General features: G+C 38.4%; 1 protein-coding gene across 2 annotated transcripts in view; it reads left to right on the plus strand.

Annotated features, from left to right (window-relative positions):
• The window catches only part of mettl15 (methyltransferase 15, mitochondrial 12S rRNA N4-cytidine), an 87,304-nt gene that overhangs the window by 25,997 nt on the left and 36,483 nt on the right, over positions 1-24,824 (plus strand). For both annotated transcript variants that reach the window (XM_059976005.1, XM_059976006.1), the window contains exon 2: positions 6,159-6,295. In XM_059976005.1, coding sequence (XP_059831988.1) covers positions 6,159-6,295 — 137 coding nt within the window. The remainder of the gene's footprint in view (positions 1-6,158; positions 6,296-24,824) is intronic.

The following is a 24,824-nucleotide window of genomic DNA, read 5'->3' on the forward strand; positions in this document are numbered from 1 at the left end:
TTATATGTTTCTATAAGAAATCCTCTCATTCTTCTGAATTCCAGCGAGTACAGTCCCAGGCAACTCATTCTGTCCTCATAGTCTAACCCCATCATCTCTGGAATCAACCTGGTGAACGTTTGCTGCACCACCTCCAATGCCAGTGTATTCTTCCACAAGTAAGGAGACCAGAACTGCACACAGTAATCCAGGTGTGGCCTCACCAGTACCCTGTACAGTTGCAGCATAACCTCCCTAGTCTTAGATTCAATCCCTCTAGCAATGAAGGCCAACATTCCATTTGCCTTCTTGACAGCCTGCTGCATCTGCAAACCAACCTTTTGTGATTCATGCACAAGCACTCCCAAATCCATCTGCACAGCAGCATGCTGCAATTTTTTACCATTTAAATAATAATCTATTCTTTCATTTTTCCTTCCGAGGTAGATGACCTCACATTTGCCAACATCGTACTACATCTGCCAGCCCCTTGCCCACTCACTTAATCTATCTATATCTCTCTGCAGAGTCTCCATATCTTCTGCACAATTTGCTTTTCCACTTAATTTAGTATCATCGGCAAACTTAGATACACTACACCTGGTCCCCTCTTCCAGATCATTAACGTATATCGTGAACAGTTGCAGGTCTAGCACTGACCCCCTGCGGCACACCGCTCACCACTGATTGCCAACCAGAGAAACACTCAAGTATCCCAATTCTCTGCTTTCTATTAGTTAGCCAATCCTCTATCATGCTAATATGTCACCCCAGCTTTATCCATCCTTATGAGTAAGTCTTTTTATGTGGCACCGTACCGATCACCTTCTGGAATCCAAATAAATAACATCTATCTGTTCCCCTCTATCCACTGTGCTTGGTATATCCTCAAAGGTATAAAGATCAAAAATATTGGATGCCATTGTTTAATGTGTTGATATAGCTAAGAAAGTGGAAATTTTTGAAGATAATATTTAATGTTTGCATATTTTTGTGACTTCATAAAAGAAAATTCAGTATTTCCAGTAACTAAGTTGTCTAAGTAAATATAATCTTTGTGAGAAAATAAACACTAGTTTCTCTATTATGTTAATAATATGATTCATGGTCTAAATTAATATGTATGCTGCATGTAATGTAACTACTGTAAAATAATATATCTGAGACTTGCTCTGGAGCACCAGTTTCAAAAAATCTGTAATACTGCATGTCCTAAATGTCCAAAAAGGCCCTGGTCTGTATTGGAAGCATTTTGTATTTTAGTTACATGGCTCACTGCTCCATGTATCTTTCTATGCAATTGGGCTTTAGGTGTGCACTGAAATTGATAAGATTTTTGAGAAATAGTGAATTCTATAATGTATTTCATTTTTCCTTTACATCACCAATGATCTTGACAAAATATACAAAGGCTATCTAATCCCTGTACTTTTATGCGGGATAGTGCCCTTCAAGTTAGGAAATTTGAATTCTGTTTTAAAGCATAAGAACAAATTAACCTGGTACTTCTGTGCATTATTTAATGAATTAAAAATTATAGGTGACATCTTTCAAATAACTATGACATGCACCCATTTCAATTCTTCAATCAGCTATTGAAGATGGATCCCATTTCAGAACATGCCACAAGTTCTCATAATCCTCTCACCTTCCTCACTTGATATTCATCTCATTTGAAATCAATTTTGACGGTAGTGGTTTAAGTAGTGGAGGGTGATTACTATTTGCATAAGCAAAAATGATTTATTTATTGACATACAGCGTGAAATAGACCCTTTCAGCCCTTCGAGCCACACCGGCCAACAATCCCCCAATTTAACCCTAGCCTAATCATAGGACAATTTACAATGACCAATTAACCTGCCAACCGGTACGTTTTTGGACTGTGGGAGAAAACCAAAGCACCCAGAGGAAATCCATGTGGTTACGGAGAGAACCTATAAACTCCTTATCGGCAGCAGCAGGAGTTGATCCTGGGTTGACTGTACTGTAAAGTGTTGTACTAACCACTATGCTACCGTGCTGCCCAAATTAACAATTCTACTTGATTAATTAGGTCTACCTAAGGACAAATTAGCTGTTGTAATTATCTAATTAATTGCAAAATTGTGCAAAACAATAACTTTGAGAGAAAGATGATGTAATTTTATGAAAAACCATTCAATACTTTTCTAAAAGATGTAGAAAAATCTGAAAGTAGGCCAATTCACTCGACAATTTTATATCCTTCATTTTCATAGAGATCAGATAATTTAAAATCTGAGATTGATAAAAGTTTAGTGAACCAAATGTTTTAGGGATTTTAAAGCAAAAGAAATTGGGTCACAGATCAGCCATGATTTCACTGAAAGGTCAGACAGTCTTGAGAGGCTCAGTGGGCTACTCACGATTTGATTTTCACTCCATCCAAGTAAGTGGCTCTCAGTTTTATTGAATGCACTGTTAATTGCTGAATTGATGAGCCGCAGCTATGCTTACAATAGATTGTTGTATTTATGTTTTCAAGATGCAAATTTATCCTAGTAAATAGATTAGCAGTAAGATTAGTAATTAATGCCACTTGATTGCAAAATTACATGAATTATAATGATGTTGTGCGTCTGTAAATGAGCCTTTGTTGACAGAAAAACAATGTTGCTGGTCTTCAAGGAAAAATATTCTCATTAGTCTTTCTAATGAGGAGTTTTTTCTCAAAATAAAATCTTGTAGAGTGGGAACTGTGCTGTCAAATAATTAGAATGAAATGTCTCTTACGAAGTTTCAGTTTGATATTTTGATCTTCTAGTTATTATGTAACAACCAGTAAACTTGTTAATAAGTATGAAAGATTTCTAGGCTAATGCAATTAACTGCACGAAATGTTTGTGTCTCATTTGTCTATTTTGCACAGTTCCTTTCTTACAAATAACATGAGTCCACTATCTTTAATCTATCAGGTTCACAATTCTGTTAAAAACCTTTCTGCTGGAATCCATACTTGACTATTCCACAAAAGACTCATTTTTAATAGTTTTCTTCTGTGCAAATAGTTATTCTTCCAGAGTTATCCTCCACAAGAAGATGGGGGGGAGGGAAATAAGAAAAATAGAAATTGTAATCCAAGTCACCTGAATAAGTTATAACAAGTAGCAGTACATATTGGTTTTCTAAGTTTCCCTGTTTCCACTTAGACTTGCAACAATAACATTATCTGAATATTGCATATTAGTAGACACTAAGAGAAAACAGCATCCTATTGTTTACCATCGGGGCTTCCTCCTCCAGTTTACAAATGCCACCTGAGTAAATAGATTAAGTTTTCCCTACTTCCTGATGATGAATTGCTATAGGACTGGTGCTTATTATGTAGCCATTGTAACAGTCCGGTTGCACAAAGCAGCAAATAATTATTAAAAATAGCAGTAGGAGAATCAGGCAACCCATGAACAGGCAGATGGGGTCTTTTCAGAATATCTGCCAACAGATGGCACTTTAAACAATCTCTGGTAATGCTCTTTCAGTAATTGACTGAAGTGCCAGTCTGGGTTATGTGCTTGTCTTTGCAGCTACACTTGAAGCAAGAATATGTTTAATATATTTGGACTGGAGTTACTGGACTGCTTTGTAGCTTTCATACATGAAAAATGAGCAAATTTACTATCCTAGTATGCTGCAAAAAGCTTAAGTGCCTTTTAATGCACATATGTAAGCTGATGGAAATATTGAAGGAGAAATGGAATTTTTGTTACCTGCTTTTTTCTTGGATCGTCTGTGGCCATGATGTCAATAAAATTTACAGGTCAGCACATAAGTAACAATAATGATCTCACCGTCTAGGTTCATAAGTTCAGACATATAAAATGATTCAACAGAATGACATTTTCACATCTATATGCTGAATAACATAGAAAGTCACCTGATCTATTTTATGAGAGATTTCCAATTTTCTTCATGTTCCACCTATCAACCTTCACATTTAATGGATCATCATCTGCAATTTAACAAGGTGCCACCATCAAATATGCCTTTCATTTCTCCCCTTCCAGCAGACTGAAATGTTGGGTCCTTCTAGTCCCTGGTTCTCTCCAGCATTTCCACCAACGTCCATTCTCTCATTCATATACCATTTGATAAAGCCGCTTGCCGTTTTATCTTGAACCTTTTCACTTTTCAGAAAAACAAGTTTTTCCAACTAAAGCAGCAATTCACACACACTTCTTCCAAATTAATGCACTGCCTTTAATGCTGAAGATGTGGTCACTTCTATACTTAAAGCTCTAAAGATACATTAGGTGACTTGTCCGGCAGGACATTTGCATTCAAGGTGCTCTGGGGGAACTGAGCAGATCAGACATTGATGTGGGAAGTAGAAGGATTGATGGTTTGGATGCTCCAAGATTCAAATTTATCACATATATAGTACTGTGCAAAAATCTTAGGCATATATAGTAGCTAGGGTACCCAGTACTGTATTTGTTAACATGGTGTGGAGAACAAGTTTGTAAATCTGGCAAGAACAAAGGATGTTGGGAATGGTGAAGGTGGAGTGCTAGTGGTGGGGATGTGGCACAGGTGGCAGAGGAATGCCAAGGGCGAGGATGGTGGTGCGAGTGCAGACACACCCAGCCTTCAGACACCAGGCAAGATCATTTGATTCCAAACAATTGGTTTATTGATCATTGCAGAATGTCTCTCTGGTGCTTCCTGCTCCCTTCCCCTTTTCCCAAACATGATTCCCTCTCCCTGCCCCTTCCTACACTTGGTCCACAACAGAGACCCATATCAGAATAAGGTTTATCATCACTCACATTTGACATGAAATTTGTTTTTTTTTGCGGCAGCTGTATGGTGCAATACATAAAGTTACTACAGTATTGTGCAAAGTGTTAGGCACCCTAGACTTTAGCACAGTACTGTACATTGAATCATTCAGTGAAATGCCTGGTTTATATTAACAACCAATACAACCTAAGGGTGTGCTGGGAGCAGCCTGCATGTGTTCCCACACACTCCAGAGCCAACATAGCATGCCCACAAGTGCCCAACAGAACAACACAGAACACAACAAGCAGAAAAATGACAGCAGCAAACCAAACCCTTTTCCACCCTCCCACCCACCCATCCACACAATCCTTCAACCTCGGGACAGCCCATCCTTGGCCTCCACCCTCCAACAGACTTGATCTCGGGAACTCCCATGTCTGCGTTGCTGGCCTTGGAATGTGGCGCAGAGGCTTAGACTCTGGCCTGACTTCTAATTCCCCCATATCCATGTCCCTAAACCCTAAGTCCCCTCTGGGTCCCCAAAATCACCTCAGGAGTATGATAGAGGATAGATCTGTTGGATTAATGGCTGTGTTTCTTTATAGATATAGTTTGGCCTGTTGACCATTTCCAGCGTTGAAAATTTACATCATCTGAAGTTTTTTAATTGATACTTTCTTGAAAACTCTGATGTACTCACTCAGTTTACTTTGCTATCCACAAATGCAGCTTGGCTTTATGAGAGTTCCCCTTATTCACATTTCCAGCCAGTGCTGTATCTAGTGATTTTTTTTTTGTTTATTTCCTTTATTTTCTCTTTGTTTTATTCCTTATTCATCCTGTTTATGCTCTCTGTCAACACCAATCTATCATCTATTCTCTTTTGCACCCTCATATATACTCATTTGTTTTTCATTCCACACCTCCCTCATCCCTGCAACATAAAGTATCTTTGTTTTCTAAATTTTCCCAATTCTGATGAAAAGTTATCAACCTGAAATATTTCTCTATCCAGAGATGCTCCTGACCTGTTGAATATTTGTTCACTTTTTTTAAATTTCAAATGTATGGAATCTTCACTTCTTTTTTCTTTGCACTTTGAAACTTTACAATATGATGTGCAGCTGATGAGTCTTGTCTATTGAAATTATAGCAAGATAAATGTAAGATTGACACAAGCTAAATAAGATGAGGGTTATTCAAGTTAACTACAAGTGTTCTCAGGAAACAGGTGATCAGAGACGTGAGAAGCAAGGGGGTTGGGGGTTTAGTAGTTGTAACATCATGTACTTCATTTGGAAGACAATGAGAGGCTATGGAGATACCTCATCACAACCTGCAGTGTTTGGCTGTAAAAGAACACTGCATGCTAACACTTGTTAATCACCAGAAAATATTTTCATTTTTCTAATGTATTTGTCATTTTTTTTTTGCAGGTATTTCTGGACATGACGTTTGGAGCAGGGGGCCACACAAAGACGATCCTTTCCCAAGCCTCTGACATCTCAGTGTTTGCCCTTGATAGAGATCCAATGGCATATGAAATTGCTAAACAAATTTCACAAACCCATCAGTAAGTGCCACACCAATAGGTGTTGTTTTCATTTCAAAATTTTAAAACGTGTGAGTTCTGAGTTGCACTTCCTAAAATTGAGATTAATTGTTAAGTAAACTGGGGCATGTTATTCAAAAAAAATGGCAAAGTGAAAATGATCATCTAATGAACTGCTTGTTGCTGAGAAAAATTGAAACTGTGGTCATTCTAATTAGTGACAAATAGAAATTAAGATTTGTAATTATGTTCAAATATCAGCCAATAATTCAAGGGTTTAATCTTCCAATAACTACGTGTTAGATTACTGCATTAGATTTTAGAGTTAATTGGAGTTGTGTTATTATTTCTTTTTAAGTAGTAAGTTACCTTGGTACTTTGCAAACTAGTTACTTTATGGTTTTCTTAATAAAAGAACCAACTAATTCCCCTCCACCACCACCCATCTCTTGGCAGAACTGGTCCTCACCCTCAACAATTTCTTATTTGACTCCTCCCACTTTCTCCAGACTCTAGGGATAGCTGTGGCCATCCCCATGGGCCCCAGCTGTGCCTCCCTCTTCATTTTCTATGCAGAGCAGTCCATGTCCCAAACCTTCCCTGGTAGTGTCCCAACTCTTTCTCCACCACATTGAAGACTGCATTGGTGCACCTTTGCTTCCTGCACCTTTGATGAGCTTGTCATTTTCATCAACTTTGCCTCCCAAGTTCCACTCTGCCCTTAAATTCACTTGGTCCATTTCTGACACCTTTCTACCCTTTCTCGTTTTTTGTCTCCATCTCTGGTGACACACTTATAAACTTACCAATTTCCATGGCTATATACCTCTTCCCACCCTGTCTCCTGTAAAAATGCTATTCACTTTTCGTAGTTCCTTCACCGCTGCCGCTTCTGTTCCCAGGATGCTGCTTTCATTTCCAGGATGTCAGGGATGTCCTCCTCCTTCAATGAATGGGGTTTCCCTTCCTCCAACATAAATGCTGCCCTTGCCCACATCTCTATTTCCCAAACATCCTCACTTACCCCATCTTCCCACCATCTGAACAGTGACAGAGTTCCTCTTGTCCTTGCCTACTACCCCATGAGCCTCTGCATCCAGCACATCATCCTCCACAACTTCTGCCATCTCCAGATGGATCCTACCACTACACATATCTTTACCTACCTCTCTTTCCACTTTTCGCAGGGATCACTCCCTCCTTAATTCCCTTGTCTATTTGTTGCTCCCTACTAATCTCCCTCCTGGCACATCCCTGCAAGTGGCCAAAGTGCTACACCTGTCCACTCACGGCCCCAAACCATCCTTCCAGGTGAGGGAACACTACACCTGCAAATCTGCAGGGGTTGTCTATTATGTCCGGTGTTCCTGATGCGGCCTTCTCTACATTGGTGAGACCCGTCGTAAATTGAGGAACTGCTTCATCGAGCACCTCTGCTCCATCTGCCAAAAGTGGAACTTCCTGGTGGCCAAAAATATTAATTCCAATTCTCATTCCACTTCCAATATGTTGATCCATGGTCTCGTGTCAAGATGAGGCCACCCTCAGGGTGGAGGAGCAACGTCTTGTATTCCATTTGGGTACCCTCCAACCTGATGGCATGAATATTGATTTCTCCTTCCAGTAAAAACATTTCTCCCTTCCCCTCCCATCTTCTTCTGTTCCCCTCTCTCTATCTCCTCCCCCTATGTGCTCTCTTTCTTCCCTTTCTCCTATGTCTTCTCTCCTCTCTTATCAGAGTCATCCCTCTCCAGCCCTTTATTTTTCCTACACACCTAACTTCACCTATCATCTATCTATCCTCCTTCCCTTCCCCACCTTTTAATTTTGGCACCTTCTCCTTTCCTTGCAAGTCCTGAAGAAGAGATTCAGCCCAAAACGTCAACTGTATTGACTTCCATAGTTGATGCCTGACTTGCTGAGATCCTCCAGCATCTTGTGTGTGTTGTTTTGGAGTTCCAGCATCTGCAGACTTTCTCGTGTTTAGATTTTATGGTTTTTCACCAAATATTACAAGAATGAATTCTGTTATCACAAATTGCATTATTTGTAGTCAGATTGTGTGTGAAATTAAATGTGTTTGTATTCTGTGCTGTAATTTGTTTCTTTCCTCAATTATACAAAAAATAACATCTGTTTTTGATCAGAAGAATTGATAGCTCAATCTCTCCAACAGAGTTTAGAGGCCGTACTTGAAGGCAGTAATGCACAGTAATCTCTTAAACTAACCATACTGATCCTTCGACATTAAAGTACAAATGTCAAGATATTCAAACTTCAGTGTTAACCTCCCAGTGTTGTTGATTTAGATGATTTGTGTTCATTTTTCCTTCAAGAGAACTTTAAAAATGATATTTTAATCTACCAAATATTCAGTGGATGAATATGATGGCAATCTAGTAATGACATAGTTACTGTACTCTGAAATACTGTTAACTAAGCTGTGGAGGAGTAAGTTGCACAGATCCAATAAGAATTCAAGTTATGACCAGGGTCAAGACAAATCTCCCAGAACTGGTAGAAAATAATTTTATTCAGGAGCTACAGCTCTGGCTGGATTTCAGGTAATTTGCAAACTTTGTGTAACTTTCTGGTACATCTCAGTCTGGATTGGTGCCAGCTCCCAAAAGCAAGGTGAGAACAAGGGATAGCCAAAAGCAGGACTGCTTCCATGGGCTCTGAGCTCATCCCCTGTGGAAGTGTCTCATCCTAGAAGTTGTTAATGTGCAAGCTGAACAGTGTCTTTATCCAAGCTAATATATAATTGACCTTATAGCCACCTAGTTGGAAGTGTAGAAGATGCTGAAAGTGAACAAATGTCCCAACTAGAGGGATATAGGATTAAATCAACAGACACAAAATGCTGGTGGAATGCAGCAGGCCAGGCAGCACCTATAGGAAGAAGTACAGTCAATGTTTCAGGTCGAGACCGTTTGTGAGGACTAATGGAAAAAAGAGATAGTAAGAGATTTGAAAGTGGGAGGGGGAGAGGGAGACCCGAAATGATAGGAAAAGACAGGAGGGGGAGGGATGAAGCTAAGAGCTGGGAAGTTGATTAGCAAAAGGGATACAAGGCTAGAGAAGGGGAAGTATCATTGGACGGAAGGCCTTGGAAGAAAGGGGGAGAGGAGCACCAGAGAAAGATGGAGAACAGGCAAGGAGTTATTGTGAGAGGGAAAGAGAGAGAAAAAAAAGGAAGAAGAAAAAAAAATTAAAAATAATAAATAAATAAATAGATAGATGGATAGGGATGGGGTAAGAAGGGGAGGAGAGGCATTAACAGAAGTTAGAGAAATCAATGTTCATGCCATCAGGTTGAAGACTACCCAGACGGAATATAAGGTGTTGTTCCTCCAACCTGAGTGTGGCTTCATCTCGACAGTAGAGGAGGCCATGGATTGACATATTGGAATGGGAATAGGACATGGAATTAAAATGTATGGCCACTGGGAGATCCTGCTTCTTCTGGCAGACAGAGTGTAGGTGTTCAGCGAAATGTTCTCCCAGTCTGCATTGGGTCTCACAAGTATATAGAAGGCCACACCGGGAGCCCCGGACACAGTATACCACACCAGCCGACTCACAGATGAAGTGTTGCCTCACCTGGAAGGACTGTCTGGGGCACTGAATGGTGGTGAAGGAGAAAGTGTAAGGGCAGTTGTAGCACTTGTTCAGCTTACAAGGATAAGTGTCAGGAGGGAGATTGGTGGGAAGGGATGGGGGGAACAAATGGATAAGGGAATCATGTACGGAGATATAGGATTATAATAGTTTCCAGAGGTAGCTAAGCACATGGGAAAAAATATTTATGCCTTAAATTATGTCATGACAGGTTATGATAGTAATTATTTTTCTCTGATTGCTTCAAATTTAAAGGCAAACTGATTTCCATTGGATTAATAATTGCTACTCTTCACTTCGTCTGATTAACTTGTGATCATGTGCTTGACAGTACTCGTGTTCTTTCACTTCATTTTCCCCATCACTTTGATATCATTGTCTTCTTGCTCTATTCCTTCGAACTTCAATTTAGTATCATTTTCACTTCTTTTTGGGAATGCTTTCTTCACACAAACAAACCAATACAAGCAAATACTGATAAAATTTGTATCAATTGAATTAAGTGAACTAAGTACAAATTATTTACAACCAATCATGTCGCTGAATATGTTGGCTGTACTGTATGGTGTATATAAATAGAATCAAGCTTATCATCACTGATATGTCATAAAATTCATTGTTTTGCAGTACAGTGCAAGACATAAAAGTTAAGTTACAACAATGAAAAAGTGCAAAAGGCAAATTTGAAGCAGTGTTCATGGACTATTCAGTAATCTGTTGGCAGAGGGGAAAAAGCTGTTCATTAAACTTTGAGTGTGGTTCTTAGGGCTCTTGACTACCTCCTTGATGCTAGTAACCTGAAGAGGGAATGTTCCACATGGTGAGGATCTTTAATGATGGATGTTTCCTTCTTAAGGCAGTACCTCTTGGAAAATGTCCTTGATGACTGGGTGGTTTGTGCCAGTGTTGGAACTGGCTGAGTTTACCACCCTATGTAGCACCATGTGATCTTTTGCATTGAAGGCTCTATACCAGGTGGTGATGCAACCTGTTAGAATGTCTTCCTTTGTACACTGTAGAAATTAGCAAGACACTTTGGTGACATATGTATATTGGTTGTAGACAGGTCATATTCTGCATGGAGGTTGGTGACGAGTGGTGTGCCTCAGGGATCTGTTCTGGGACCCTTACCCTTCATGATTTTTATAAATGACCTGAATGAGGAAGTGGTTAGTAAGTTTGCTGATGACACAAAGGTTGGAGGTGTTCTGGATAGTGTGGAGGGCTGTCAGTGGTTACAGCGGGACATTGATAGAATGCAAAACTGGGCTGAGAAGTGGCAGATGGAGTTCAACCCAGAGAAGTGTGAAGTGGTTCATTTTGGTAGGTCAAATATGATGGCAGAATATAGTATTAATGGTAAGACTCTTGGCAGTGTGGAGGATCAGAGGAATCTTGGGGTCCGAGTCCATAGGATGCTCAAAGCTGCTGCGTAGGTTAACTCTGTGGTTAAGAAGGCATATAGTGTATTGGCCTTCATCAATCATGGAATTGAAGTTAGGAGCTGAGAGGTAATGTTGCAGCTATATAGGACCCTGGTCAGACACCACTTGGAGTACTGTGCCCAGTTCTGGTCGCCTCACTACAGGAAGGATGTGGAAGCCATAGAAAGTGTGTAGAGGAGATTTACAAGGATATTGCCTGGATTGGGGAGCATGCCTAATGAGAATAGGTTGAGTGAAATCAGCCTTTTCTCCTTGGAGCGACGGAGGATGAGTGGTAACCTGATAGAGGTGTATAAGATGATTAGAGGCATTGATCATGTGGATAGTCAGAGGCTTTTTCCCAGGGCTGAAATGGTTGCCACAAGAGGACACAAATTTAAGGTGCTGGGGAGTAGGTACAGAGTAGATGTCAGGGGTAAGTTTTTGACTCGGTAAGTATGTGGAATGGGCTGTCAGCAATGGTTGTGGAGGCGGATACAATAGGGTGTTTTAAGAGACTTTTGGATAGGTACATGGAGCTTAGAAAAATAGAGGGCTATGGGTAAGCCTAGTAATTTCTAAGGTAGGGACATGTTTGGCACAACAGCCGATGGGTCTGTATTGTGCTGTAGGTTTTCTATGTTTCTGCATACCAGATTCCTAGTGAAATAGACCATTGCCATGCCTACTTTGTGATTGTGATAGGTCCTTCATTTCTCTCACCCTCACCCCCATCCCCACAGTTTAAACAAACGTAGGAAAAATAGTATGGGAAAACGTGTACTGACAAATTATGAACATTCTTGCAAATGCCACTTGATTGAATCAATTTTTTGCAGTGAAAATTTAGTTTTGTCACAGAATATATTTCAAGCTAACTTTAATGAATTTGAAAGAAGGAGAAATTGGATTGTTCAGGAAAACATGCCTTGAAAATATTGTGCACAATTAACCTGTACCTGATGCATGTTACACATAAGATTTATCTGCCACATCATTAATATCATTGTAGAGTCAATCAGCATGAACCATGCTGTTTATTACATTAGTTTATTCTCCTCAGCTCAGTAATGCCATTGCTAAATTTCTTTCACTCCTTGGTATTGATTTAAATTATTATAGCCAATTCCCTGACCAAGCTTCTCAACAACAGCCCTAATAGTTTTCTGTTTATCTCAGCGTCAATTATTATTCAATTTCAGTCACATCATTTGCTTTGGGGAAAAATTCCACCCTATTATTGTTTATAATATTAATAGATTGAGTGAATGCATTTTAAAATTTTTAAAATTATATGGATATGTATACAACTTGAAAACTGCAGGAGTGTATACTTTCAGGAAGGTGTTAAATGCAATAATCTTTTAAACTGGTTCCAATGACAAGATCAGGTAGAGTCAACATGATTTTCTGGTAGATAGCTCATTGTTAACAAACCTATTGGAGTTTAACGATGTAGATCAAGGAAAACCAACGGATATGGCTCTCTTAGACTTTCAAAAAGCCTTTGGTAAGGTTCCTTGTAAAAGGTTACTAATTGAGTTGTATAGCACAAAAGTGACTCCTTGGCCTATTCATCCATGCCAACTTTTTTTGCCTATCTACACTAAATCTAACCATCTGCATTAGGACAGTGGCCTTCCTTGCCTACTGAATATCTGTCTAACTGCCTCTTAAATATGGTATTTGTATATGATTTCTCCACCTCCTCTGGCAAGGCATTACAGATATTAACCACTCTGTGTTAAAAAAAAAATGCATTTTCCTTGGATCCCCTTTAAAGACCTTCCACTCATTATTTTAGATGCACCTTCCATAGAAAAAACTCTACTGTGGGTATGCCTCTCATAATCGTATATACTTCTGTTGGAAGTGTATAAGATTATGAGAAGCATCTTTTGCTAAATGCAATCTCTTCCTATAACTAGGCAAAATCATGGTGAATCCCCTTTACATTTCCTCCAACACAGTCCTATCCTTTCTTTGGTGTGTTGACATGAACTGCATGCAATCAGATTAGTGTATAAAATTTAAATTGATTATATTTATTATAGATAATTTACTGCTATGGATTGTAAACTGAGTTTCTTTGTTTGTTTATCGTACCATTCTCTGTAAACTGTAGAGACAATTGTGCATGAAAATCCCAGGAGATCAGTTTATGTAATACTCAAACTACCCCATCTGGCACCAACAATCATTCCATGGTCAAAGCCACTTAGATCACATTTCTTCCCCATTCTGATATTTAGTCTGAACAACAACTGACTATGCCTGCATGCTTTTATTCATTGAATTGCTGCCAGATGACTGGCTGATTTAGGTGTTTGCATTAGTGAATAGGGGTATCTAATAATGTGGCCATTGAGTATATCATGGGGATGCCAGAGGTAGGGTTCTTTTTTAACATAGTGTTGGTGCATGGAACACACTGTTTGTGGTGGTAGAGGCAGAAATATTATGGGCATTTAAGACATTCTTAGATTGGGCACATGGATGGAAGAAAAATGGAAGGCAATGTGGGAGAGTAGGGGTTAGGGTTGTGATAGGTTAGGTTAAAAGGAGAGCTCAAGGGCTTGTACAGTTCTGTGTTACATTGATTTAAATATATATCTGTCATGATAAATACAGTATACTAATTGAAATGAGTAAAAGAAGAAATTTGTTTCACTGGAATCAGAATCAGAATTCAGTTTACTATCATCGGCATATGTCATGAAATTTGTTGTTTTGTAGCAGCAGTACATTGCAATACATAATAAAAACTCTAAATTACAATAAGAAATATATATAAGAATGTAAACAAGTAGTGAAAAAGAGCAAAGTAAAAGAAAAATATAGTGAGGTATTTTACTTGGTTAATTGTCCATTCAGAAATCTGATGGTGGAGGGAAAGATGCTGTTCCTGAAATGTCGAGTGTGTGTCTTTGGGCTCCTGTACCTCTTCCTTGATGATAGCAATGAGAAGAGGGCATGTCCTAGGTGATGGGGTCCTTAATTATGGATGCCGCCTTTTTGAGGCATCGCATTTTGAAGCTGGCTGAGCTGATAACTTTCTGCAGCTTGTTCTAGCCCTGTGCAGTGGCCCCTCCTACCAGACGTGATGTAACCAGTTAGAATACCCTCCAAAGTACATCTGTAGAAATTTGCTAGAGACTTTGTGACACACCAAGTCTCCTCAGGCTCCAAGTGAAATACAGCCACTATCTTGCCACCTTTGTAAGCACATGAGTATATCACGTTTGACCCAGGATAGATCTTCAGGGATATTAACACCCAGGAAATTGAAACTGCCTACCCTTTCCACTGCTGATCCCTCCATATGGACTGGTGGGTTTTCACTCAACTTCCACTTGCTGAGGTCTACAGTCACTCCTTTGTCCAGCTGATCTATCTCAACCTGAAATGGGTGTTGTGGCCTCTGCACTTTGGGAAAACTCTACGCAGCAGAGAGGAATAAGTGTTTTGTATCTTTTGTAATTGGATGGGGAAAATACCATTTGGAAAGACTGTGTGTGGGTGAGATGAAAGAACAATCCAAAGTATTTCAGGGAAAATGTTTTCAAAGACAAAGGTCAATAGGTTCATTTTATTATCAAAGAATGTATGCAGAATATAACTCTGAGATTCATCTCCTCCTGATGACTATGGAATACAAAAAAGCCATGGAAGTCACCAGCACCCCCCCCCCACATGAAAAAGAAACAAAAACTTGTAACCCCCAACCCTTCCCTCACACAAAAGGTAACAGATCACTCACCCAGAAAACAGCAGCTAGTCTTCTTGAGGTGGCTCATGCTTGTGTGTCTTCTCCTGGAAATTTCTTGGAGAATTTCCATGCTGTTGAATTTCTCAGAAACAGCGGAAAGTAGCTGTTGAATGTGAAGTCTGCTGAGGTGGAAGATGAGGACAAAAAAAAAAAATCCCTTTATGATTCTGAATGAGAGTGGATGTAGTAGGCGGTGAGCAATACCATCAATTTTGCCACAGAATATAAATCATGAATCTGTTTGTGCAAAGCACAATGATCTTTATATACTAATAGAGTTCAGATTCAAAAGTTGCCTTGTCTCAATTGCTTTAACCAAAAATTACTTGTTTACAATAAAAAGTACTTAAAACTGATTATTTTATTGGCTCACAAGAAAGACTGTGGATGATGGAAATCTGGAGCAACACACAAAATGATGCAGGAACTCAGTGGGTCAGGTAGCATCCATGGAGGGAAATTGACAATGGATGTTTTGACTCAAGAGTGGGATTGATAGGTGGAAGTGATGAAGGGCTGAAGAATGGAATCTGCAAGGAGAGGACATTGGATAAAGGGAAGAAAGGGTTTGGGTTTACAAGTTTTTGTTTCTTTTTCTTTTTCATGTGGGAACCAGAGTGAGAACTGTGTGGATGATGGACAGATTAAGAGGGTAGGGGATAGAGAAAGAGTAATAGGGCCAGTGAGATAAGGTAAAACAAAAATTTGTGGTGGGATTTAACACAGGGGTGTAGTTATGAGAAGTTGACGTTTGTGCTGTCAGGTTGGAGATGACCAAGGTAAAATTATGAACTGTTGTTCCTCTAATCTGTGTCTAGTCTCAAATTCACAGTAGAGGAGTCCATGGATAAACACGTTGGTGCAGGAATGGGAAGTGGAGCAAAAATTGCTGGCTATTGGAAGATCCTGGCTATTATCATTGACTGACAAGATGAAGTGCTTGACAAAGAGAAGTACTTGAACATTTTAATTGACTGGCCATGAAATTTGTCTTCCATATCAACTTTAAAATAAAATTGATGTACAGAATTTATTGGACTTTTGACAAACTTGTGTTCCAGGATAAACTTCCACAAGAGCATCAGCTGGTTTATTTGTGCATTGAGCCAATATTCGCCATAAATTCTTGCGTCATGTTTATTTCTAAATAATTTGTTAATAGGTCACTGGAAGGCTTAAAATTGATTGTTGCATTTGCTCTGATGTTCACCCAGTGGAAGCAGAATTGATAATCAGATCATAAATTCGGTACTAATTGCTTGGATGCTGGGCAATCTCTTCTGAACAGTAGGTTAGATATATTTGTGCTTTTTGGGATTAGGAAGATGAAACATTGTTTTTTGAGAGTTAGCACTGAGGGAGGAATGCGCTCACTGGAAATTAGTTTTTGAAAGCATGGTGAAGAATGGAATCTTTCTTATGAAATATACTGTGTATTATGAAATATTGCATTTCAAGCACAATTACTTATTAAAATTGTATTTTAACAACATATTCAAAAGTAATGCTGACTGTTTGTATTCACAGTTTTCATAGTTGCACCCTACTACTCGAATCAGTGTAGACATTATATTGACATTTTTATTGAATTGCTTGACAGTTGAACCCTGCTTCACATGGATGCACAAGCAACCACTGTCACGCTCTCAAGTGAAAATGACACATCTCAAAATGTAATGATTTTGAATTAATCAAATAATAATAAGTAATAATTAAATATGAATTGAACTGAAACTTCTCACTTTGGTACTAATGAAGTAAATAAATTTCTTCCTGCCATTGTGCAGTATTTCAATTTTTTTAATAAACAATATCTATCTACTTTAGAATTTATTGAAACAGTAAATTATTAAAATCTGGAACATAGTTTAAATTTTATCTTAATCTAGCCTAAAAAATTAGATTCCATTTACCATACACAATTGTTATGAAAATTATTCTGAATTTTTCTTCTTTTCTATTCTGATCTTCAATATATAAATTAGATCTCAAACTATTTCTTAAATCCATCCTTAACTTGCTGAGGGAAAAAAAAGCCGAAATATCTGTGGAATTGTCTTCTATCAAGAGCTTGGATTTCCTCTCTTAATTTAGGGAGCACGTGAAGCTGTTGCTAGGGTATGCTTTCCTAAATTGTAAATGATATCAGTAATGTGCCATGAATTAGTGTTCTTCATTTTAATGTCCTACTGTAATTGTTGGCAGAAAGTGAAAACAGTGGCAGATCAGTGTGATTTGCTTCTATGAATGTAATTCCCAAAGTGGTTACTGGATAGTGAGCCAGCCGTTGTAACTCTGACTAATTGTCTACTTCTTTTCCCTCTGGCTTGGAAGTGCTGGAGCCAATTACAATTCCCATTATAACCTTGGCTGAGATTAACTTGTCTCAAAATAAGATCAAATGCAAGGCGCATTCAGACTTAAAGATTAAATACCACATCATATTGAGGTTTTATTTATTAAGACATTCATATCAGGATTATATTAAGTATCTAAGCAAAACCAAAATAATTTAAAAGGTGCAGTGCTTCTTTTGTTTCTCATGCATTCCAGTTGTCATCAGGTAACCTCTGGTACCAAAAGCTGTTTGTAGTTTATTCACGGCTTTCTAAGTGTACTTATGCTTAATCATTTAGATTAAAAAGAATAAAATCTGATATACATTGATTTAGTCAATATAGGTGCTTTATGCTTTCTTTTTCTCCCACAGGTTACAGGTTGAATCATTTAGTATCCCAAACTACCAATAAGATTCCTGTAAATTCTCATGTGATTAAGGTTAAATCTAATAATTGGCAAGCAAAACTAATAAGATTAATTGTAAATGGGTGTAGTTACAAGATGTGGGATTCTCAAAATGAATTTTTTATTGGAGTGAGATTTATTCAGTTAAGTTTTAAAAAAAGTGTTTTTCATTTTAATTGATTTTGATCAAGTTGTATTTTGTTTATATATTTGCAATTTATATAATTGAGAATTATGCTTCTGAAGGTGAAAATCAGGTACTAAAAGTAAGTTGCAAGCTTGTACATAATTATCATAGCAGTGAGGTAGGCTGACCTTTGATAAAGAACATGGCAAGTACAGGAAGGTGGTGGTATATTGATTGCCATGCCACCTACTATTTAGGTGCTTTAAATTACCCTCAACAAGACAATGAGATATTGGAAATGTAACTGGTTAGATTAGCATGGTATTGGTTCAAAGTTTAAAGTAAATTTTATTTATTTAGCGATTCAGCATGGAATAGGCCCTTTTGGCCTTTCAAGCTGTCCCCTTAGCAACCCCTGACTTAATCCTAACTTAATCATGGGGGCAATTTACAAAGACCAATTAACCTACTACATGGTACATCTTTGGACTGTGGGAGGAAACCAGAGCACTTGGAGGAAACCTACATGTTCACACGGAGGAGATACAAACTCCTTATAGAGAACACTGGGATTGAACTCCAAACTGTAACGCCCTGAGTTGTAATAGCATCCTGCTAACCACTATATTACCATAGCCCCTTATTATCAAGGTCTATACAGTATTCCATATGTCACCATATTGTATCTTATAATTCATTTTCTTGTAGGCCATCACAGTAAAACGAAGAAATACGATAGAATCAATGAAGAACTTAATGCAAAAACTGACAAACAACCAATGTGCAAAAGATAGCAAATGGTGTAAATAAATAAATAATGGGTAATACTGAGATCTTGAAAGCAAGCTCATAGGTTTGGAACCAGTTCAGAGTTGAGGTGAGCTAAGTTATTAATGCTGGTTCAGGAGGCAGTATTTGTTCAGTATTTGAAAGATGACTTGAAAAATGTTAAATGATTTAACATTTGTCCAGATTGTTTGAATTATCAATTGTTCCAATGGTGAATGGTATTTAAAGTGTGTGGCTGGGTAACAATCAGCTTTACCATGGAGCATGAATTCTGTCAGTGTGAGTTTGACTATGAAATATTGTGAACATGAATCTGTTTAAGAGAGTTGTGAAGTGCAAGAGATGTACAAAATGGTACATGTGGCGTGATAACGAAAGTGTCAGTTGAGCAATAAATGGTTCAATCCATGAAGATGGTGGAGTTTTGGAGTCATGCAGATGATGTTCGAAATCGAAACAAGGAGGCTAACTGCTCTAACTGGGATTTTTACATCTTTTTAGTCACAGGTGGGGAACCAGAAGAATGGAAGATAGCTAATGTATTCAAGATGGGCAGTAAGGAAAAGCCAGAGAGCAACAGGTCATTGAGAGCAACAGGTCATTGAGGCTTACATTGATTGTAGGGATGTTCGTAGAAACATTTCTGAGGGACGGGATTTGTGTTCATTTGCAAATGCAGAGACTGATTAGGAGGAGTCAACTTGGTTTAATGCAGGAGAAATCCTGTCTCACAAGTATGAATTTTTTGAGAAGGTGAATAAAAAAACTGATGAAGGCATGCAATAGATATGGTTTACATCTGCTTTGGCAAGGCTTTTGACTAAATCCTCCACAGTTGGCTTGATAGGGTGAATAGGATAACTAGAATTTTTTTAAAAGCCTGGTGATAGAAGACAGGCAGTAATGGTTGAGGTATGCTTTTCTGACTTGAAGTGGGGTACTGCAGGGATCAGTTAAGCAACAAGTTCTTTAATCCATGAAGACCATTTAGTTTAAACACATGGTGGAGTTTTAGAGTAATGCAGATGGTATTTGAAATGGAAACAAGAAGGGTGATTGCTAAGGCTAAAGATATTTTTATATCTTTTTAGGCACAGCTGAGGAGCCAGAAGAACGGAAGATCAATGTGGGGAGCTTTGTTGTTTGTTGTATGTATAAATGATTTGGATGATAATGCAGGTGGATTGATTAGTAAGTTTGCTGATGACACTAAATTGGTGGAGTGGTAGTGAAGAAGCCTGTGAAAGGGTACAGAGGGATAGAAATCAGTTGGAAAGTTGGGAGGAGTAGCAGCAGATGGAATTTTATTCAGACCAGTGTGATGTAATACATTTTGTTACGTAAAGTACTTATTGGACATTTACTGTAAATACCCCAGGAACCAGAAAAGATTTTTGTACGGAGGGATACAAGTTCATAGCTCCTTGAGAATGGCAACACAGATAGACTGGGAGGTAAAGAAGGCATTCTGTATGGCTGTCTGCCTTCTTGGCACAAGCTTTTAATATTAGAGTGGGGATGTCGTGTTACAGTTATACAAAACACTGTTGGAAGACAATGTAGTAACTTAGAAAGAATGCAGAAGAGATCCAAGCAACACACATAAAATACTGAAGGAACTCAGCAGGCCAGGCAGCATCTGTGGGAAAGAGTAAACAGTCAATGTTTCAGCCTGAGACCCTTCATCAGATCCTGATGAAGAGTCTCTGCCTGAAGCATCAACTGTATGACTATAAACTTATTTTAATTGTTATATGTTTAGTCTGTTTGAAGCTAGTTTTTAGTAGTCTCTAAAGGATGTCATTTAAATGATTAGAAGTACTGAATCAAAAAAAATAAACTTAAAAAGAACACCAATATTGAAAAAGAATTCAATATCTAAACATTAACCTCAAACTACTCAGAAGTGAAGGGAGAAGTTATCTGATATTAAAGCAAATAAAGAAAGTTGAGAATATGATTTTTTATGTGTATTCACTTTGGCAAAGTGAAAATATGGTAATGAACTAAAATTGGTGGATATATAATAACATGAGTAACTCCACCATTATTAATGAAATACCATCCAAGCAAGAAATCTTTCACAGGGATAGAGACTAGAAGAAATTGAAGGGCAGGTAATGAAATGTCAGAGCTGCAATCATCAACAATCTTTTTTCTTCAAAGTTTATTGGTTTCCTTCAATTTGTTTTCATGTTTGACAATGTTTGGATAAAAAATATTACAAAAATAGTTGTTGGGCTATGTTTTGCATATTAAGGTAAAGCAACATGCACTCGCCTTTGTTCAGTCTGATTTTGTCCCCACATGCATTGCTAAATTTGGAAATCAAGAATGTATTGTGTTATCTGGCTTATGCCTCTCAAAGCCTTGCAGTATTTGTAAGAGTCAAGAGTCCTGTTGATGGAAGAACCTCACTTTGCAGTACTTTGCCATTATATACACTAGAAAACCTTCATACTTTTTCCAACCACACGTGACTAAGTTTTTACTATGTGTTAAGTATTAATTACTGCTAAACAATCGCATCAGCTCAAAATAATTATGGATTAATTTTCAGGCTATATGGATTGGTAATGATTCTTTAGTTTGACAGATTAAGAGAGAAACAATTCATTGCCCTTTTCACAAAGACCTCGAATTCCTTATAGGAGGCACCATACTGTTTTGACTCTCTAGTGCCCTGTAGGTTCCAAAGCAGATTTCTGTGGGCAGTTGCAATTAACTGCCAGAGTCATTTGTTTCCCGCAGAACATAAAATCTGACCTCTGTCTGTCTCACTCACACAGGTGTTAGCAATTAGATTAACTACCTCACAGCTCTCGCGTAGTCCACAACCGGTGTGGACAGGCTGGAACACCAGCACCTCAATTATTCTCAATGCTGGTACCCTGCATAGCTGGGTCCTCAGTCCCCTCCTCTACTCGCTGTACATTCAACACTGCATGGCCAGATCCTGCCCTTCCCCCATGAACAAGTTTGCAGATGATACCCCTATAGGAGGCTGAATCACAAACCAATGAGTTGGAGTACAGGAGGAAATAGAGGGCCTAATGGGATGATGTCATGACAGCAAACTTTCCTGCAGTGTCAGCAAAACAAAAGAGCTAATTAATGATTTCCAGAATGGGGGTGGGGTGCACATGCTCCTATTTACATCAATGGTGCTGAGGTCAAGAGGTTTGGGAGCTTCAAATTCCAAGCAGTGAACATTACCAATAGCTTTTCTGGTCCAACCACATAGGTGCCACAACCAAGAATGTGCAGCAGCACCTCTGCGTCCTCAGGAGGTAGAGAAATTTGGCATATTCCCTTTGCCTCTCACCAATTTTTATTGATGCATCTTAGAAAGAGTAGTAATGCAATCACTCAAGTAGAGTATGATGTTCTCCTAAGGGGTTGTCTATCGGTGCAGTGTGGGCAAGAACAGGTGACGGCTGTGTTTAGTGTTGGGTCTTTTTGGTTGTTCAGTCTCTCTTTCACAGCTGCTGCTTGTTCTCTCCAGCACAGCAGAGGTCACCCTCATGCAGACCATTTCCTCCAGGTATATCTTTTGAGTGCAATGTCTTCCCGGTATTTAGATGTAATATTGAATTCCTTCAGGCTGATTTTGATGTTCTCTTTGAAATGTTTTCTTTGCCCACCAGTGTCTTGCTGGCCTTCCTTCAACTGGGAATAAAGGATCTGTTTGGGCAGATGCAAGTTAGGCATCCATATGACATGACCTATCCTTTGGAATTGGTTTATCATGGTAGGGATGCTGTTCATGATGGCCTCCTTATACGTTGGTGTCAGTGCTGTCGAGGTCCTTCTAGCTGCTCCTCAAAATCTTTCATGAGGACCTTTGGTGATATTGTTCCAGGGCTTTCAGGTGCCTAGGGTAGGTGGTCTGTGATCCAGCTCTATATAGTAATGCAGGAAGTATAACTGCTCTATGGACCAAAAGTTTTGTTTGGTCCTATAGATTGTGGTCTTTAAAGACTCATTTCCTTAATTTTGCATAGTCTCCACTGACACTACTCATCATAGAAAACATCCTGTCATGATGCGACAGCCTGGTATGGCAACTGTTCTGCCGAGATCACAAAACTGCAGGGAGCTGTGAATACTGCCCAACCTATCGTGGAAATCTGCCTCCCCTCCATGGAATCCATCTACACTTCTTGCTGCCTTGGTAAAGCAACCGACAAGATCAAAGACCCCATCCCATTCCTTCTTCCCCTCCCATCGAGCAGACACAGAAGCCTGAAGGTGCGTACCACCAGGCTCAAGGACAGTTCCTATCTTACTATTTTAAGACTCTTTGAATGGCTCCCTGCTACAATAAGGCGGACTCTTGACCTCATAATCTCACTCACAAAGTCCTTTTATCTTACTGTCTGCTTGTAGCACACTTCCTCTGTAACACTTACAGGTTGTTATTACTTTACCTTGTACTACCTGAATGCAGGGTTGGAATGAAATGATTGCTCCGGATGGTATGTAAAGCAGTACCTCAGTACATGTGACAATAGTAAACCAATTTATTTTCCTTTTGCTGTCTATAAAACTCAAATAAGACGAAGAGTTAACCTTAAATTAATTTTTTTTGAGAATTTATTTATTCAGAGAACTGGCAGTCTTTTCAGTGTGCAAATCTAAAGGTACGTGTCTCCACCACTCACCAAAGTGATCAGCACTTAAGCAGAAATACCAATTTCCTTTGCAGGAAAAAGTCCTTAGTGAAGAAATTGTTGCAATTGGTACATGCTTTATGATTGGAAGCTTTCAGTGTCGTTTGGGATGCATTTGGGGGTTGTTCTATTTGATACAGTGTTTGGAATTAACAACATTTTTGAAGAATAGGTGTGCAATGTGATTGCTATCCACAATTTTAGTGAATTAGGAGCTTGCTGTTATACCATTCCCTTCACCTTACCTGGAGAATACATGGAGCAGAAAATAGGACTAATATGTGTGCACAAAATAATAGAAGCATTGACGGAAATAATTAGATAACCTGATGTACATATGAAAGAAGAACATCCAGGTAGTAAGTATTTGTAGTCATGACAAACTTGGGTAAGCCTATGTTCCTTTGTGTCCAATACAATTTGGAAAAATCTTGCAGTAGTAAGTTATTTCATATTTCTGGGCATAAGTAAAAGATTTTAAGAACTTCATATGTGTGAAAACTAAGATGAATTCAGAGGACTTGGACAAAATTAGCAACACTTCAAACATGCATGGAAGCATCTTGGAAGTGAAATAAATGGGATACTTTATACCAACAGTGTTTATAACTCATTGTTTCTAATAATAATCTTGTCAAGAAAATCTCTCTTTCCTGTGAGTCGTAATGAAATGATAATTTTACTTTACATTTTATGCGTTAACATTTTAATTTCTGAATTTAAAATAGTTTGGTTTGTTATGTTTATTAGATTATTATATTTTACATATAGCTATAATAAAAGGTGCAAATTCAGTTATGATACAGCAATAATTTAAAAGTTTAGATTTTGGTGCAGTCATTATTTTCAGTTACATTTGCTGACTTTTAAATAAGCATTTTGTGATGAATTGTTTTCTGCTGAAAGTGTATTAATAACTTGCTGAACATTTCCTTAAACAGTTCACAGATGTGTATGTATGTAGCATACCAAACATTTGAACAGAAAACCCTTTATGAATTGTTTTGATTTTCTCACCAGATGACATGCAATTTCTTTCAAAGTCGCATAGTGATATAATACAAAAGAATAGTATTTCTGATTTCTAAAATTATATACAAAATATTTAGCATGTTCAGTGCTGTGCAAATAACTTAGCCACATATATTTGCACAGTACTGTATATTGGTTAAAAGAGGAAGGTGGTTGGGATACAGAAATAGGTATTATTAGCTCAGTAATATGTTTTATTTGGTAAGTGGAAAGACATACAGTACTGTACAAAAGTCTTAGGCACCCTCTGTTTAACTTGTGTTTTCTTATGAGCTAACTGTAGCTAGGTAGATGGCCTTCTCTGAGGCTATGGACAATGCTATCCTGAAATGACCACTAGGAGGTGTTTTAGTATTTTCTGCAAATGCAA

Source organism: Hypanus sabinus, chromosome 7, assembly GCF_030144855.1.
Source record: "Hypanus sabinus isolate sHypSab1 chromosome 7, sHypSab1.hap1, whole genome shotgun sequence".
In the NCBI taxonomy this organism is placed as follows: Eukaryota; Metazoa; Chordata; class Chondrichthyes; order Myliobatiformes; family Dasyatidae; genus Hypanus; species Hypanus sabinus.